The 20,605-nt window shown below is 40.0% G+C and overlaps 1 protein-coding gene across 1 annotated transcript; it reads right to left on the reverse strand.

The window, feature by feature from the left end:
- Window positions 1–12,540: 12,540 nt before the first annotated feature.
- LOC117445652 (transcription factor JunD-like) lies at window positions 12,541–14,681 on the reverse strand. The gene has a single exon (XM_034081425.1). It carries the CDS (start codon window positions 14,490–14,492, stop codon window positions 13,683–13,685), a length of 810 nt encoding a protein of 269 aa, XP_033937316.1. The 5' UTR covers window positions 14,493–14,681; the 3' UTR covers window positions 12,541–13,682.
- Between the last annotated feature and the right edge of the window lie 5,924 nt (window positions 14,682–20,605).

The raw sequence follows: 20,605 nt of genomic DNA on the forward strand, positions 1-20,605 counted from the left end.
ATCACGATTTGCCCCTTTTTTTCGTGTTGCACAGCCATGTATTTCTACTGGTACTAGGCTTGTTTGAGACACATTGCGGCTCGCCTCGAAAGTAGACGAGAGTAGCCGATCGCAGCCGGGGGAGGTGTCAAAAAGCTCGTCTTAAGTCGGACAGCTCGGACTCGGAGTCGGCTTGACTGGCTGGGTTTGCAATGGCGGAAATTCCATTTTACCCACTGTAGACAAAGGTGATCTCCATTGCTTTATATAGGTTTGTTAATTCAGTCATGATGATGAACCACACCATGGGTTCCATAATTAGAAATGCTCCTCCCTCTTAATGTTTGCAAAACTGATAGGTGGACAGGCTACAAATGACCAGTCCCTTCAGATCCGCACACATGAAGCTTAATGAGCATGAATTGAACAGACCTGCTGCTGTGTTAATTCTTTAGCTGCCACTTTAAGCTTTATGATGTGTACAACATGGATGTAATTTGATTTAATCTTGCCATTTTAAATGATGTATTCAATAAATAAGGTTAAACCAAATCATTACATTACAATAGATTTTATTTTAATGATTTGGTTTAACTTAAAGAGAAACTTTATTGTTATTGCACATATTACAGACACTGAGACAACGAAATGCAGTTTAGCTTCTAACCAGGTGCAACAAGCTGTGAAGTGGAAAGTAATGTACACAATCTACAGAATACCATAGAATGAATTGAATGATGAATAAACAGTGGGGTATGAATACACTAGATATCAGCCTGTGAGCAGTATGAACAGTGTGTATGAATATGCTAAGATATATAAAGTATGAAAACGGTAAGCAGTATAGTATAAAATATATAGATATTAATTTCATGATGATAAACATTGTGGAACAATGATGAAAAATGGGAATGGATGTGGCGACGTAAAACTGACACAAAACAACAACAAACTTTTGCCAGCCAATTGGAGAGTTTCATCAGCAGCACGTGGTAAAAACCACCAATGAGTGCTCAGCTCGAGATACCAGCGAGCCGTTTCCCATCAAGCATTTCGCTTCCGCAGCTCGTGGAGAGCAACTGCGCCAACTCGCCTCGCCTCGCTCTCAAGGCTGCGGGCGTCTTTGTCCCGCGAGATTTCAAAGTCTCATGTGGGCGAGCCTCCAGAGCAAGTCGGACAAAATGACTAACCACCATGCAACGCACTAGCAAGACGTTGATCGCAACTGCGCAGGTCTGCGCAGGTCTTGCTTGTCTCAAACAAGCCTAATGTGTTCGTACGGTGGCCCTGAAGTGCAAAACACCACAGCATTTCAGAAAACGCCACAGCATTTCACAAAACACCACAGCATTTCACAAAACACCACAGCATTTCACAAAACACCACAGCATTTCAGAAAACACCGCAGCATTTCAGAAAACACCACAGCATTTCAGAAAACACCACAGCATTTCAGAAAACACCGCAGCATTTCAGAAAACACCACAGCATTTCAGAAAACACCACAGCATTTCAGAAAACGCCGCAGCATTTCAGAAAACACCACAGCATTTCAGAAAACACCACAGCATTTCACATTGGACGGAAAGGGTATTCCTTTAGGGAGAACACTTCTTGTTTGTGATTGGACAGAGCCAGCCAGAGAAGCACTGCTGTGATTGGTTGTTTTTGCTGCCAGTCAAGAAATGACGCTTCGTGATTGGTCAACACCCGACAGCGAAATATGTCCCAACCATGGTCCCACAACGTATGGTCCCAACACATCAGCCGTTAGCACACACTCAGATCTCACAGCTCCTCATATCTGTTCAGAAACTGGACAAAAGTTAAACATGTACAAACCACAGACTATCTGTGTCATGGCGAATACAGTCGCTGCTTTATTTATGTCTGTATGATGTTGTTGTGAGCGTGGAGCAGCTACAGGTTAGTTTAGCCTGATGAATCCGATTCAGAAAACACGCATTTGAAAAGCTTTTCGCCTGCCGTCTTGTCTGCAGACTTGTCAAAGCGTTAATTCATGTTTTTTACTAACTGTTATCAGTATGTAGTTACTTCGGCACCACTTTGAAACGTGTATTACAATTAAATCACGGTCAAATATGTTCATTTTGTTGTAGGATTTACAACAAAATACTCCAGCGCCTCTTGTTTGAATGACAGCATTGACAGGAGCAAACACAGCTGACAGCCGCGGTGAAACTCGAGCGATTAGAGCGATGCGAATATTGGGTGGTCTACCATAGTATTTACATGGAGATAAGCCCCTTAAAAACCATGAGTTAATAAAGCATTAATTCTGTATTTACTCCTGTCATTCAAACAAGACGCTGGAGAGGGGGCGGGCCGTATCTCCATGTAAATCCTATCGGAATCGGATCCATCAGGCTAAACTAACCTGTAGCTGCTCCGTCCACACTCACAACAACGTCATACAGACATAAATAAAGCAGCGACTGTATTCACCATGACATAGACAGTCTGTGGTTTGTACATGTTTAACTTTTGTCCAGTTTCTGAACAGATATGAGGAGCTGTGAGCTCTGAGTGTGTGCTAATAGCTAACGGCTGATGTGTTGGGCTAATCACGAAGCGTCATTTCTTGACTGGCAGCAAAAACAACCAATCACAGCAGTGCTTCTCTGGCTGGCTCTGTCCAATCACAAACAAGAAGTGTTCTCCCTAAAGGAATACCCTTTCCGTCCAATGTGAAATGCTGTGGTGTTTTGTGAAATGCTGTGGTGTTTTGCACTTCAGGGCCACCGTAGTTTCGTGCCTGCAGGCTGCAGCACGTCTTTTTCTCCGGTCGGGTCGTGGAAGACCGGAAGCTGTGTGGTTCATAAAAACATGTTCTTACTCAATATCAAGCCACAGTTATTGCTTTTATTTTAAATCGTATAATTTCGGACTTTTGTTGTCGTCTGTGAGGAAAATAAATGGGGCTCAGAGCCTCAGGATACTGAAATCTGTATTTTTTAAATCTTTTTTTCCTTCTAATTTGTTATTCTTTTCAAAATAACACACTGTTATTTACTCACCAATAACACACAATTATCCTTGCTTTTATTTATTGGTTTAATTCCATAATCTCGGGCTTTTTTGGCGTCCGTCAGGAACTGAATTTCGAAATAAAAATAACCGGAAACAGACGTAGGCATTTCGAGCGATTACCCAAGATCCTCAGCTATGGTTTTAAGCTCGTTTATAGAGAGGCGAAGTCACGCCCATCTACTTCCGGCTCATGGGACCCCGGAAGCGAAAAATTAACATTGAATTCAATGGAGAGAGAAAACGTATCTTTTGATCCCGTTTGAATTGTGCCACGAACTACACATATGATGTTTGTCAATCTTAAACAATAAGTTCCATGTCAAAAAAGTCACATTTTGTCGTAAAGCTGTTGAAATATAAGACTATGAAAAATACGCGACTACAAAGACTACAAATCCCATTCTGGCTCGCGTAAGTGATGTCACAGGCGATAATGCTCCAAGTGGTTGCGACTCGTAATTAAAGCGAAGAAGAAGAAGAAGATCTCATAACTGATTATTCCCTCCAATAAATAAGAGATTGCTAAAAATAAATTCACTTTTACAAGATGCCTGTGTGCTTTGTACCAGGTTGTAATCACATAAGTGATCATACTTATAGATCATAGCTCGTTCTATCGCTTCCCGTCTGATGAAAGGACCAGGAGTTGTTGGACCAAACATATCAGGTAATACACATGTTGTGCATGGAACACAGTCAAGCTAGCTACATAGCTAGTAGCGAGCACGTTAGTTAGCATCACATTACTTAGCCTTGTCATTTGTATTAGCCTTAACATGAAGTGAACCCAAATGTTAAACAGTAAGAGTAGTCATGATGGTAAGTATTTTGTGAAACATTTGAAGAGTAGCCTATCGCCCCCTCCACCAGGTGCTAAGGGGGCGGGAGGTAGGCTAACGGCAGATTAGCATCTGCGATCTTTTCTACTTAATGCGATCTGCTCAAATGGTTAACATTGAACATTAAAAGATCAGGCAGTTCAGGGAGAGTCGAAGGAAGGCAGGCAGGCAGCTTTGCATGACATTTATTTATTTATAGAAGGACCATGCATACAAAAACATTAATCTCAGCAAAGAGAAGAGATGCAATATGCCAGATTATAGCTAATAGCTAATTTCCATCTGTGGTCCATTCTTCTGGACGTGTTTCATTGTGATGATAGTGAGTCAATCTGTTTGTTGGAAAGACAGTAGTTGAGTGATTACTGATAGAACATTATTAAAAGAGATAATTATTCAAAGTGTTTGACCTTTTTCTCTTTTATTTTCTTTACCTCACCTGTAAATGCTGAGACCCTGAGGAACATGCACACTGGACTGACCTGCTCTGGCAACCTGATTTCCACTGTACGTAATAGTATTTGGTTATGGTATATTATTTATATACATCAAAGGCACAATGCACCCCCCAGAGACACACATGTATTGAGTGTGATATTTTGCATAGGTCATGTGAAATCATCTTTACACACTAGAAAACTGTAGGAGCGGCAACTTGTTTTGAAATTGAATTTTTAATATCCGATAATAAAGTTGATCTGTTTTCTTTATTCTTCTCTCTTCCCAGCTCCATCCATCACCATGCTCTGTTCCTGCAGGACCTGCTTGCTAATCAATGCTTTATTTTTTTACACAATTACAAATAAAGTCAATGTATTGTATGACATGAAATTGTGCTTCATTCAGAGACAATAATACATTCATTCTGCCTTCAACTGCACAATGACTGTGGACTGCACCGACATCCATGTAGCTGCCCCCAGTAAGATGAACCAAGCAAAGAGGGTCAACATCATGCCTAAGGACATCCCGCTGCATCCGCGGAGAGAGGGCTTAGACTGACCTGAGACCAGCACACCCAAACACAACGGCTCTTTTAAAAGCCACCTACAGTTTCAAAGAGTTGCAATCCTACTTTATTATAATTATTAAACTGGTTCATGCATCACTTAGTTCACTGAACCGTGATGAATGAAAGAAATGAGTGAGGTAGTGGTTTAAATAAGTTACAAAGACATTAATATATGAGTAACAGGTCAGTGTAAACACAAGCTTCTGTCAATTATGGATCACTCAAACTATTTATATAAAAATATGTAATAAAGTTCTAAAACAAGTATTCGGTATATTCCTTGATAGCTTTTGGAGAAGGTTGTTTTTAAGTTTACTAAAATCTATCGTTTCAACTGTTTCACTTTATAAAAAGGAACAGGTGAGTAGAGCATCATTGAATTTCTTATTCTGTCAGTAAATTATCCAAATGAAATGTTTATCATTATTTTATTCAACCCTAAACAAATTGATTGTACCTTTTTAATAATGACCTTACATGGTTAAGTTAAATTAACTTCAGAAAATCAAATCTGTTCTGAGAAAAAACTAATAAATGTTTAAAGATAGGAACTTGCCATCCCACTGAAAAACAGTCCGTAGAGATTTAAAGGCGTAGTTGTAGTTCAGTCCAACGTTTCATTTGGATTCATTTCTCCAACAGTCAACTATTTTCATAAAGAATATATATATTTTTCAAAGTCAACTTTATTGTCAATCTTACTCAGTTTGTGTTTATAGACAGAGATCAAAAATACTTTTAAATCAAATAAAATTATACAATTTACAGATATATATACAAATATATATATATATATATATCCTATATAATGATGGTGGACACTTCACCTCCAGCAGGGCAGATGGCTGCACAAGTCCATCGGGGGATGCTCTCAAAACACAGACTCACTCACAAAGAGACCAGACTCGAACACTGTCTCCTGATAGGCCTGCACAAAAGCCTTCACCCCTTCGGCCTCGTTTACAACCCCCCAGTTGACAGCCATGACTCCGTCCAAGTTGTACCCCCCGAGCACCCTCTTCATGAGGGACGCGCATGGAGTGGATGAAAGTCCCGACCGCAGCACAGCACCAAACTTGCTGGCTGTCAACCTGCCCCGCCTGTGTAACTGCCACTTTGTCCGCTGTCCTCCGGTGGCTGTCTGGATGGCAGCTTGCTGGTCTCTGCTCAGTCGCATTGAGGCAAGAATTGCCTCAAGCCCCCATGCCCCTTCACCAGCTCCGGCACGGTGACAATGGCCTGATGTTGAGGCCGCGGCTCTGGCTCAGGTGACAAAAGCCATGCCACGCCACACTGTGCGCCCCTCAGTGCAGACCTGAACCAGTCTACATCCTGAGTGGCGATGTATCTGGCCAGTGGGTTGTATGTCTCCTCTCACTGTTGGTAAAGTTGAGACACCGGCTGGACTACTTTGGAAGTGCCAGGCTTCCTCCACTGGCACTCAACATCTGTGGAGCGATCTGCCACATGGCACATATTGCCAATGCTGCAGCGTGGCTGCATTTGTACATCCCCCGTGCACAATCACAGACAGCGCTCTGCATCGCGCCATCGTCTCCCATGCAGATCTGTACAAATAAAGTAAGTACCATGTTTGTTAGCATGCTATAATAGATTGAATGAGCAATAATACAAGGATGGTCCGGATCTGGGGGTGGGAGGGGTTATTTTTCCATAGTTTTGTCTGATTGTTGTTATTGTTTGTTTTTTCTGTATTTTTTGTAATGTGTGTTGTACTGGTTGTGATTGTACATTGTATTTTTCTAAATGTGTATGAATACATTTTTGAAAAACATTTGATCAACAATAAAAAAGGATTTGGTCAGGATCTAGACTCAGTGTGTAGTTTATTAATTAATCAATGCTCTCTACATTAGGAAAACACATACCAGTGTACCCGAGGGAGTCACACACAGCTGTGACTGGATAACCAAACAAATTGACAAGATAACCAAAACCCTTGAATCTACACACAGCAAATAAACTCAAATGACACAACGAGATGTAAAAGGAGATCACACATACAGTATAGTCGATATAAAACTGGCCGCTTCAATCTGAAGAGCAACTAAAACAAAACACGGGAGTTTACCTTGTTCTTGTGAACACTAATGTTATCCACAGCATACACACAGACCACGAAGTTCTAAAGGAGAACACTAGTTACTGAAACAAAACACGTTAGTGTACCTTGTTAGCTAATGTTAGCTAGCTGACATTAACGTTACACATTGCACTCATATTACTCACCAACATCTTGTAAAGCCGGTCCCGCTGCTCTTACAGAACCGACTAACTCCCCTTTCGTGTATGTACAGCTCTCAACGTGTCCAGACTTGTAGTCACCTCGTTTTATACTTTTATTCTCATTCTGAAAGAAACAGGTGAAATTTGCTAACGTGACCGCCATCTTTGTGATGGTGACGCGTATTGTGCGAGACCAAGAGACCTGTAGTTCACTCAGCGGTTTCACACAAAAAAATGTGTAACTTCACAGTTTTACGACACATTTTAATTTTTTTGACTTGCAAAATATTCTTTTAAATTGACAAACATCATATGTGTCATTCGTGGCACAATTCAAACGGGATCAAAAGATAACCTTTCTCTCTCCATTGACTTCAATGTATAATTGTACGCTTCCGGGGTCCCATGGAGGCTCCCGGAAAGGGAGGGACTTCGCCTCTCTATAGGATGTTTCAGCCGCAATGCATGCTGGGATTTGGTGTTTATATTATATGAAATCCGGAAAACATTTTAAAAGTATAAAATAATACTTAATTCCGAGTGCTCTTGCTTTTCTCTTTGAAAGTCATCACATAACGGCATTGTAATACACGGTTCGGCTGCATTACATATTACAGATCTGCCATAGTTCTTTATTTAGAGAGCCCTGATGAGAAGACCTTTGGAAAAACTGGAAGAAATGGTGCCGAAAGTGAATACTTGACGTGGATCATAAATATATCAACAATTAAACAACATCTTCAATTTCTCTTCACACAATACGTCTCCTTGCAGTATCAACACTAATTCGGCTGACTTTTACATTTGATCTAATTCATAGATAGGTTATATTTACACCATAACGGTGCACAGCTGATAGAAAAGGACTGTAGTTTTCAAAGATATTACTGATTTTCTTTGAATGTAAGAATGTAAATACTGAGTCTGAAATAGTATAGCAATATGCTGTAAAATGATGTGAAAGCATGCATAAAACTATACATCTTCAGATGTTGTACATACACACTAATAATACAAAGTTATTATGGATGTGTGCACCTTGTGTGCACCTCCTAGTGGTTAAAGCACGTTATTGAATTATTGTTTCTATGTGTTATATTTGATTAAAAAAATATTAAGAGTACATACTTTCATAGGGGGAAAGTATAAATATAGAAATATAAAATATAAAAAATTAAGAAGATACTATAAGTGATCTCTACAATAAAACAGTTTAGTGCAGGATGTACACAGATATTAATAGGAGGAGGTGCAAAACAGAAAAACGGATTAACCTTTATTTAAACATTAAATATTAAATATTAAGCCTGACAAAGTAATTAACGTCTAATATATTGCTTTCCTGCAATGTTAACTATGTTGAAGCACTTATTTTAACTGATATTATACACATTAATTATACTCTTATGTATGTAGATAGAATAAGAAATGTGCAGAATATGACAGTTTAATGGTGGAGGTACATACATATTGATAGATGTCTTGTAATGCACTGTTGAGGAACCTGTGACCCAAGTTTTTCATTCATTGCATAACTACACCGTAGTTGTGTATGATATGTCAATAAACCTTTGAAAATCTTGAAAGGGATGTGCAAAATAGCCATAATATACAGTCTTTAATGAACTATTAGTAGAGAATAACGAGTAATGAATATACTTTATTACTTGTTTCCATTCATGTCAATTGCAGATACATGTTTAGTCTTCTCAAGCACCAACTATCAAATATCTCTCCTGATTGTTGGCACTTGACAATGACCTTACCTGAATTTTACTCAGGTGTAACTAAAGTCTGATTTAAGGGTTGTTTATATTTCACATAATTAATCAGAATCTGCAAAGTAACTCAAATAAATGCAGTGGAGCAAAAATACCAGGTTAACCTCTGAATTGTAGTGGAGTAGAATTACAAAGTAGCAATGAGCTGTCATGTGGGTATACGGCATTAATATAATGCTGCGCATTATGGACACAAGTAATTTTCACCCATTTATTAATTATATGTTTTACATTTGATAACACCAATGTGTTTAATAATGGCAACTTCTAATTGTGGGAAAAACGAAAACGTTCAGTAGAGACGTCCCATAGAACATTTTGCGAAACACAATAGTCAGCATGTGTAGTTCTGGAGGGGTGTTCGATTCCAGTTTTGGATAGTCTGGCGTGGTTTCGTTCCATTTCACACAGCTGTTTGACGCTATGCAACCTTACGGGAACTGTAGTCCTAAACGATAGCTGGGGATTATGGGTAGTGTAGTGTCTTCGGCCATCCTAAACTCAGAAATGTTGACAATCGCAATGATGCTCGAAATGTCCCTTATATGCCTACGTCTGTTTCCGGTTATTTTTATTTTGAAATTCATTTCCTGACGGACACCAAAAAAGCCCGAGATTATGGAATTAAACTAATAAATAAAAGCAAGGATAATTGTGTGTTATTGGTGAGTAAATAACAGTGTGTTATTTTTGAAAAGAATAACAAATTAGAAGGAAAAAAATATTTATAAATACAGATTTCAGTATCCTGAGGCTCTGAGCCCCATTTATTTTCCTCACAGACGGCAACAAAAGTCTGAAATTATACGATTTAAAATAAAAGCAATAATTGTGGCTTGATATTGAGTAAGAACATGTTTTTATGAACCACACAGCTTCCGGTCTTCCACGACCCGACCGGAGAAAAAGACGTGCTGCAGCCTGCAGGCACGAAACACGTTACCAGTAGAAATACATTGCTTTTAAAATCGTGCTGTGCAACACGAAAAAAAGGGGCAAATCGTGATGGTGAACACGAATCAATAGATTAAAAATCGTGTTGGTGAACACGAAATGCCGTGAGACTGGGTTGGCCCACAGCTGTTTTATAGAAGGAAAACCTCCTTCACTTCATGAAATCTCTGCAGCACCAGGACGGCCCGTCCACACAGCGGCGTGCGCTGACGCTTGCCGGCGGGCGTGTCTGAAACTCGACCAACAACCAATCACATGAATCTCCCGCCCCTGACACACAAGCAGCGGTTTGATTGGCTAGAGCTTGTACTGGCATATGATTCGATTGGCTGATGCCTCACCGAGGCGTCAAAAGTTGAACATTGCTCAACTTTTGCAGCGAGCCACGCCAGCTACGCTCCACGTCGCTTCCCACGATGCATTTCGGCTAAAAGTGACGTCACCCCATTCAAAGTGAATGGGGAAGCGTCAACGCACGCTGCTGTGTGGACGGGCCGGGAGGGTTAACTCAGCCTCTGAGGAGACGAGCGCCGTGCCTTTCACGCACCGCCTTCACTGTGTTTACCTTCAGAAGGCTTACGGTACGTCCACACAGCAGCTTTTCAAAAATCTTGAAAATCTTGGAGCTGGGCGTGTCTGACAGCTTGGGGATTTTTTGCGAGCAATGCGACCAACAACCAATCACATGAATCTCCCGCCCCCGACATACAAAGCAAAAAACCCCGGGGATTTTATGCGAGCAATATATATATATATATATATAAACTCCCCAAACAGGCGAAAACCTCCCAGTTTCCCCCACTGTCTCTGCCACCTCCCTCCATGCCTGGTTCCTCCGGTTCTGGTCGTAAAGAACCGGGTGATTTGCTACCGTAATTTCTCGTTTGGAATATGAGGAAATGAACTGCGGTCTGGTTCTCCCTGCTTACACGCGGTTTGATTGGCTGGCGCTTCCAGCTCAGCTTCAAAAGTTGAACATTGCTCAACTTTGGAATCCTGGAAATCCTGGACATCCTGGAAATCTTCGCTTCGCTCCCCCACAATGCAGTTCGGCGAAAAGCGAGGCAAAGTGACGTCATCCCCATTCAAAGTCAATGGGCAGAGAAGCGGTGGAAGATTCTTCTGAAGCTGCTGTGTGGACGTACCGTAAAGAGCGGTGTGGCTGATGTGTTTTAACCACACGCCTCGTACACACACACGATTTAAATGCAGACTTTTGTTCCTCCATGTTACGTTGTTATTGTTTCACTGAGCGGACCCGCACATTTTTTTCAAACGCTCCCCTTTTTGGTCCATCTGCGCGGTTTTGTGCGCTGTGATGATTCGGCTGTACCTTTAGTAATGAATATTAAATGTTGTGAGGAAATCTTTCCACCAATAATTCCAATAAGTAATCCAAAATGTATTCACTTCAGGTTTACGAAAGTAACTGTAATCAGATTACTCATTTTTCAAATGTAACGCGAGCTGAATACAGTTACTTGATTTTTTTATTCTGATTGCGTAACGCCGTTACATGTATTCCGTTACAACCCACACCACTGGGCTGGGCTGGGCCAGAACACTTACAAATGTGGGCCGGTAGGATTTAGGTAAGCGGAAAAAAAAGGGAGTGGCCGGAACACTTACAAATGTGGGCCGGTAGGATTTAGGCAAGAGAAAAAGATTTTTTTTTTTAAGAACCTTTTTTTTTTTTTTTTATTTTGGCCCTCCGGCCCACACACAGCACTGGCCCACCGGGGAAACTCCCGGTATTCCCGATGGCCAGTCCGCCCCTGTTTCCAACCAATAACCAAGCTATCAGCAAAATATAAGGTATCATGAGGAACAAAGCATGCAAAAAGGGAAACAAGTCATGAAGGGCTGTTCTGTGTTTCTGTGCTTCTGGTATTGATGTTTTTGCTGCCAGTGTTATCAAAATCCAATCTGCATATATGACCGATGGCTAACACCTCAACATCTGTTCACTGGTGCAAGAATCAGATCCTATTTTATAGTTTAACATTTAAAAAATTGAACTTATACACAGTTATTGTCCGTGAGGAAGGCCTGTTTTTAAGGCTCTTTATTGCCTTTGGGAATTCAGTTCTCCTATAATTGCACTCTTTGTAGGATAAATTATATAGATTTAGACCATTAGACACTAAAATCTAAATGATATGCTATCTATATTTTTACAGCCATAGTGGTACTCAAGGCAGGGTGAACCAACAACTATTAAGAGTGAAAACTACAGGATATACTCGATCAAATATGATCACGAAAACCATACCACTCATCATAGCATTAGCATCATTATATGTGCATGTCATTTCAAACATTAGGACAGCAAATGATTTGCAATTTCTCAATTAACCAGCAGATGGAGACACCTGGTTAAAGATGTTTCAGATTTCAACAAATACACTTCCACAATCTTCCCTTAATGTTCTCTCCTTATAATAAAAATGTGTTATTCCGGAATAATTGTGTGTTTATGCTTTTATTGTAATGACTTGTAGTCGTCAGGTATCCAAATGTTGTGTTGGCACTGCAATATAACCCAAAATATCATCATATCATAATATTATTTAACACAATGTATTGTGAAAGAAAATCTGATTCTAAACCCAGATCAATACCTTTATGAAACTGAACACCTGTTCATCTTCAACATCTGGTTAACTGTTGCACACATTTAGACTTAGAACTTTGATTTTCACTAAACACATGTTGACATTGGTCAAAATGGAGGAAACAGTGTTTATTGTTGAGCAGCATTTATTTCGAAACAGCTAAACAGCTGCAGGCTACAGCAAGTCAGTGCAACAAAAGGTTATGACTCTTCAGTCATCACATTTAAAACAACAACACAATTAAATAGGGACACAGTAGAGTAAGAAAAAGGATCAATACGTGTTTTTATAAAGAATAAGAATTATAAACAGTGTTTAATCAAACCATTTGACACCAGCTGTGGGAAACATTTGAGTATGTAAACATCATGCAAATTGTTCCCAAATCAAATAAATGGTAGTTCTGTATGCAGATTATCTTTTACACACTATATGTGGTTGTGCATTTTTCTTACATGCTCTTCCCCATATATTAATGATAATTGTGTCATAAATATTATATTAATATCACTGTATACATATTGTAAATATGTTTGGTCCATGTTTAAGAATGTCCTATATAGACACAACAATTCTGTAAAAAAAACACAGGAAAATAAATTATATTCTGTCTTTAAAGTTGAATAGCCCCAATAAGAGCCTCTTTCTCTCTCATCAGAAAAGCCCAGGGCCTCATTTCAAACTGCCTTGTTTTCTTGGAAAACAAGGCAGTTTAATGCTGCCTTGTACACCAGTTTACATAGGAGGTAGAACACCATTTTATACCCCGAACATATACAAATGTAAACGCTCTTCATTTCGGTTTAAATCCAATAAACCAATTAGCGATCATGTCTTTCCAAATCGAACGATTAGCTGATTCGTCCTCTCCGTGGAGGAGACTGTGGAGCAATGAGAATCCTGGGAATGTGTTCACGAATTTTTTGTATCTACAGTAGGCCTACTTAATCTTTTGGCCATAGCGAAAATCGCCCTTTATGTTGAATTGTGTTCTACCGAGTAGTTTGTACATGTTCGTCGATGCTCGAAAGCATTACCACACCCGATAAGCCTACTTACAGTTGCCTATATTTAGGCAAAGGTGGTCTGGCATTCAGTCCACTGCGGACACACATCTGGGTTACGCTACGTATACAGAAAAAGGCAATATTAACAAAGTCCATGAAGTTCATATGCTGGTCAGTAGCCCCACACCAGTATGTCTCTAGTGCACCTGCACCTCGTGTGGCAACAGCTGACAGCCGCTGGAGACATGGGTGAGGACTTTCTGTTTCAGCTGGGCCACCTGGTCCCTCAGCAGGCTGGCTGTGGACGCCAGGTCGACGTTGTGGTTTTTCAGCGATTTGACCTTGTCCTCCAGCCTGGAGATCCGCTCCAGTTTGCGCATCCGACACTTGGAGGCTGCAATCCGGTTCCTGAGCCTCTTCCTCTCGGCTTTCACGACGTCCTGTGAGTCAATGTCGATGGGAGACAGCGGCGGGCTCTCCCCGAAGCTCTGAACGTCCGGGACCGTTTGAGGCTCCTCCTTCAGCAGCTGGATCCGAGACAGCTCCTGCGGGGCTGCCCCCAAATGGTGCACCGGAGGGGGCGGAAAGGGGACCGTGTCCGTGGTGTAGTTGACAGTTGTTTCCAGTGGGCCACTACCGTAACTGTTCAAGTTGGTGTACACCGGTAGATCCGGCTGGATGGTGACAGGGGTGATGTTAGCGCCCAGGTCCAGGTTGGTCTGCCCGGCTCCGTTCAGCTGATTCTGCTTGTGTAAATCCTCCAGCGCCTTCACGAAGCCCTCTGCGAACTCCTGCTCTTCCGTCACCGTCTTCGGGTAGAGGAAATGGGAGCTGGTCGGTATGGTGGTGACCATCCCGTTGGACTGGATGATGAGCCTCTCCAGCTCCGGGGAGGCCAGCTTGAGCAGCCCCAGGTCCGGGGAGCTGAGGATGCTCTCGGCGTCACGGAGATGCGGTTTGAGGTCTGCCTCGACCACCAGACTCAAGTTAATATCCTTCTTCATCATTATTTCCGTTAATAAAACAAGCTCACTCGCTCAAAACTATGCCTCACCCATAACCTCGTAGAAATAAACAGCAGTATAAAATATCTGTGTAATTAATGTGTCTATGAGGCTTACTGAAACCCTGTCTTCTGTTCTCGAGCAGAATCTGGTTATGCTGCACGCCCGCGCGCACAGCCTCGAGCTTTTCTATGCTGGCAAGTTCCATTATGTCACATCAGCGCGCGACCGCATTGGGCAGACATTTCGTTTTCCATATTTTATTTAAATAATGGGACGAACCGAGCAAAGAGGAGGAGACAGGAGTGGAGTCTCACTCTTCAACAGGAGGCAGTGCCCTTATATGTAATAGGTATTTTATCTGCGTAACTCCTCAGAACCTATTGGTTTTCGGCAATTTGGCACTGACAGTTATTGGATCACACTTTCTGATTGAATGGTGCTCCCATTCAAAAATAACAACTTCATCACAGATTTATGTGGGCTCCATTATTTGCTATCACCCAGAGGTAACATTGGATTTGGCACCTGTTGGACATTTATGGTCATGTTATTGAAGTTTCTCCCATTAATATTAACCAACATAGTTTTTGCTTTTGTAGCTGAAACTTGTTTTTTAGGAGGACAATGAACGACCATCCTCCATCTTTTTTGAAAATGTACATTCTTCCATTTCCAGCTTACATTTCCTTTAAACCACAACCTGAGGGATATTGTTTTTTTAGTTCTTTTTTTACCATTGTAGTATTTAATAGAAATGATAGAATTCAATCAATTCTTTGTACACACAAGGGGAACCATATTTGATGTGTTATTTTTTGTATTTTCTATATTAGTTGAAAGAATTATAATTGCTTAAATGCGGGATATAATGAAAATATCAGCTTGAATAATGAGATAAATAATTGTTGATGTCTTCTCAGAAATGCTGCTTATATCTGCTTTACGCTCTCAGTCAAGACACTTGTATTCATAGCGACTTTGGAGAAGTTTAATCTGACACTGGTCTTATTTCAACACGTGCTTTGGTCTGATCAAGGTTGTTTTGACTTAAATACAATCCTAAGAAGAAGTCACAGGATAATTTCAGTTTCCATTTAAACGTTTCTATTTTCGATCAAAGATTTTTACAATTTCAATTTCGATTTTCGGATTGATCAATGTAATTACATTTTTTTATTGTTTTAAATTAATGTTTGAATGTCTCTTTAATGTCCTGTGTGTAACTAGAAGAGTAAGAGACTTTTTTATATATCACTGTTTGTCACTAGTATACACTTCCACCACATTTAAGAGGGTGTTTTTGCTTCAGTCAATAGTTTTAGTATATTTCAATCACCTATAATCCTAAAACACTGTTCTACGCCATCCCTGTTGTGTAGTACAGACACACCACTGTACATTTATTTTAGAGATAATTTTGAGATTTTCCAACAGGTATTATTAAAAAGCATAATCAAATCAACTTTGCAGGGGATTTTTTTCTTGTAATGTGGCAAGTATGGTTTCCTCTATGATATTGTTTTACTTTAGTTAATAAACACACAGAGTTCCTCATGCACTACCAAACAGTGCTCTGGCTTTTAAAGGGTTACACACAGGAGGTTTGTGCGTCACAGGTAGGCCCCATCCATCACTGCCAAGCTCTGTGTAGCTCTGTGTGGGTGGATCACATGATGGACCCTGTGATGTCAGATCTCTTAACTCTGTGGCGGAAATGGAGGTGTGTGTGGGGGGGGGGTTACCAACAGAGGAGAGATATTTGTGTCTGAAAAAAGCTGAGTATGGCAAGCAGTAGCTAGAAAAAACGAAGTAATAAACACAGGACACACACACACAATCATAAACAGCCGTTTACTATCAAATTCACCAACAATAAAAACATTTATTTCAATTAAAGGCAGCAATAACTAACTAGCAATGTTTAATTGTATGTTGTCACAAGTGTATCTTAAGCTTTAGAACTTCACAGAACAAAAATAGAAACTCTTTTGAGTTTGCAATATTAATTTCAAATGAAAGATCTAAAAAAGTTGTCTCAAACTTTGTTTACAAAGGTGGTCATACCCATGTTAGTGTGCACATCTTTATTGCAAAGATCCAGCTGTGGAATATCAAGATGCTGATCAAACTGCATACTGTAGATATGTTGGTATGTGTGTTTTAACAATTGACACCTATGGATTTAAATGAAACGTAAAATTATACCTGTACAGTGCAGCATAGTCCTGCAGAACAAACTGTCCCCTCTCCATTCAGAGCGACCCTGGTGATTCCTGTCATGAGAAAGTGATCCTGATAAAAAACACAGTGCGTCATATGACAGCTAAATGTTCAAAATTCCTAAAACAAGAGTCAACAAGGGCTGAGTAGTAAATGCATGCCTCCAGCAATAACTGTCATCAGTGACTGTTGATTACTGCTGCATGTCAAGGCTGATCATGATGAGCTGTAAGAAATGCATCATGTTTTAGCTTCTGTTGTGTCAGAGTGTAAAATAAATCAGGAAAGTTCTGTGCTATCTTGAGCAACATGTAAGCCCCGAGCCTGTTTTTCAGGTCTCAGGCTCGAAAATCACATGACCAGAACAAATGACTATATCTTCCCTTCTCAAAGGGTTAAATTAATAATCTTTTTTCTCAAAGCAAGGTTACATCTGTGAGTTGGATGTAGAAGTGTCAGAATCAATATAGATGTTTTTATTTTAAAGTAAATTCAGATTGAACACAATAAAAAATGTAAATTATAGTGTCCATCCAACAAAAACAAAATTACATAGTGAAAACCACCCTGGGATGGTAGACTAAAAGCTTTAGGAATCCAAACTACAACATATAATAAGTATCCTGTATCAAGATTGATGCAAAACAAGTGAAATTTGACCTTTTTTAGAGAGATTTAGCACCAAAAAACCCACTTCTGGGGTCATTTGGGTGGATTTTCCATATCTCTGGCCCCCCTTGGTCGATTTTGATGATTGACATCTCTTTTTAACCGCTAGAGCCAATGGAATCGAGGGGAACTCCCACATACACACAAACACCTTACCAAATAAGGAGTGAGAGTGACGCATAGCCAAAACCGGAAGCTGCGATAACTGGTGGCTACCATTAACAGCTAACTTTTACACTCCGATTTTTACATAAAAATTGAATTATGGATTATAAATAATTTTTTCAATGTGACAGACACATTCAATTAACCTATGGATTAACCCTCAGTCGCGTTTTTTCTCGTTTTAATGCCATTGAACACGACTTTTGATCAGAATAACAGCTAAAGTGAGACGATCGCTCAGTGATGATACTATACCTATGTAATCTGTGGAGTCTCAGCTTTAATCGGATATCTTGTATGTGCAGTTACGATAAGTAATAAGGGCAGTGGCGTGCACAGACATTTATAGGGGCAGGTGCTCAAGAGAAAAAAAAAGGGCACCTTCTGAGTCGTCGTGGCGGTCTGGCGGTCGCCCGCGTGCGAAGCGTGCGTGCGCCGAAATTGTGCGCGAAAATTTGCCGGATAATGGCGGATTTTGTTAGTTTCTTTTCGGTTTTTGGTTACTCCTTCCATCTCTCCCTCATTTTGGTCATCATCAGAGAGCACTGTTTCTGAACATGGTGCTGCTATGGACTCTGACATTTCTGCTTCATCTGTGTCTGACTCAGAGATATTTTCTATGGATTTGTCTCCCTCATCTTAGATTTACTATTGCAGGACAGCAGGGGGCTGCTTCCTTGAGCCTGCTGTAGCTGCCTAGAATACAAACAATATAGAATATGATGTTTATTTCAATTATTTGGGTAAGGCAATGCAATGCATGACAACATTAAGACTCACCAGACTTTAACTGTCATCGCCAAAATTCAACACCCTACCACTAGTTGTTGTTTTTTTGTCATTTGGCAAGTAGCTTCATGTCTGATTTAGTATCACCAAAGCACTTATGGCGCATTTCCACTGCAGCGGGGTAGCCCCGTATAAGCGTCCCTAAGCGTCCTCGCTCAGGCCTCGGGCTGCCTCGCTAGCCGTCCGAGGCCGTGGCGCATTTCCATTACAGTTTAGGACCTGGGGTAGCAACGCAGTGTAGGCGGGACGATCGGCTTTTTGGGCGGAGCGACGCTGGGTAAAACTGCAGTGGCGTCATTTTCAATGCGACACAACTCACAAAACACACACAACAATGGAGGATGTGGAAGCGATCGTTTTCTTGTTTATTGTGAAATCCATGGTGCTGACATGCTGTGCTCTGCATAACGTCTGCGAGAGTCATGGAGAGGACTATGATGATGGGTGGAATGCACCAGCAGCAGAGCCTGGGGTAGCAGTGTATCAAGGTGTCCTTGATGCGCTACCTGAATACCTACATATGCATTGTATTGCATTCATTGTATTGAACATAAATACATCTTTTTTTTTTCATATACATGTGTTTGTCAAATGTTTTAAACAAATGTTATCTGAATTGAATATTTAGTAAATATTTGAATTTCAAGCACCAGTAAGTACTGCCCCATAATAAGAACATTTGAGGAAATATCAGATCATGAAAAGAAAATCTTTCTAATAAATTAAGCGAATATCAAAGCTAACTATAAACATAAATACTAAAGTGTAAAACACAGCAAAACTATATTCATAAATGCAAGTGTAAAATAGTGTGGACAATTGTAAACATGGATGGAGACTAAAGTATCCACAACATAAAATAATATATTAAATATAACCTCAATCTTTCTTCTAGACATGTTAAAAGCTTGCTTGAATGGGTTATAGGTTTATTTTGTTCTCTCGTCTTTGAAATATATAAGGAATGTGTTGTTTGAGTCTAGTAGAACGAGGGTATTACAATTGAGCAATTTCTACATGTATTATGTATTTATCATGTATTCTTAATACCATTACAAAATAAACATGTAATAATGTTTTAGAGTAGGACCTCAAGCTAGCAAACTCAATTTCTTGCTTTAAATCTCTTAAAAGTAAGGGGCTTTTTCCTAACTGATGGTGTTTGTTATTGCTTTATAAATTCATGTATGTTTATGATTTTTTTATGTTGGGTGCCATTCATTATCAACAAGAGATAAGATAAGTCAAAGAAGTACTTTATTGATGGCAGTATAAAAATACAAATGTTGTATCAAAAAGGCATGCCATTAAACAATACAAATAAAAAATGTAAAACTGTATTGCAGCCAGCATACATATACATGGAATTGTAAATATAAAATGAACATTTTAAAGAAAATAAATAAACAAGGAAGTACAAATGTTGCATTTAAAAATTAACTAGATAAAAAATATATAATATGTACAATAACTATTAAGTTTTTTTGAAGTATCAGGGAGGAGACGGGCCACGTCGGCTGCCCAGTCATGGTGCCGTTCCTGCTGGGCCCGATCCTCTCCTCCTCGTTTCCTCTTGCCTGGGTGACAATAAGATAATAATTAGCAATAAGGAAAACACACAGGACAGGTACAGGTCACACAAGGATATAAGAATAACATGTATAAACAGAACAACAGTAAGGTGAACTAAAGAAAGTTCTGGCCCTAGATGTTTACAATGATTGTGAAAGTGAATTACATTATGTCCAGCCTGTTGATAATGAATATAAATATATGTATATGATAGGATGTCACACACAACTGTACTAGCTGCTTACTAGCTAAGACTTTACTTGTAACAGAGCATTTCCACACAGTGATATAGCTTATTTTAATTACTGACGATGGATGATCCAAGGTTTAAAAAAACAAAACACAATTCCAGTCGTTTTGCCATTTCTATTTCTTACCTAGAACCACCCGCTGCGGTGTCGTGATGGCACTCGGTGTTGGTGGTTGAGTCGGTGTCGATTCTCCGTTCTGGATTTAATGACGATGTGGACGGAACACTGCCATCAACCATTGTTCGGGAATGTTCCTCCTCACGAGTCCCAATGTAATCATCTAGAACAGCAAAATGACTTGTTAATTCCACAAACTACTGCAGCACAATACTAAATAGCAACAACAACTATAGAAAAGAAAAACTGAACGTAAACAATGGCACATATGGTGTTAGCAAACAATAGCTAGCTATGTAGCTCTTCAGGGCTCCATAAAAGCACGGGTTG

This window comes from Pseudochaenichthys georgianus, chromosome 4 (assembly GCF_902827115.2).
Source record: "Pseudochaenichthys georgianus chromosome 4, fPseGeo1.2, whole genome shotgun sequence".
NCBI lineage: Eukaryota > Metazoa > Chordata > Actinopteri > Perciformes > Channichthyidae > Pseudochaenichthys > Pseudochaenichthys georgianus.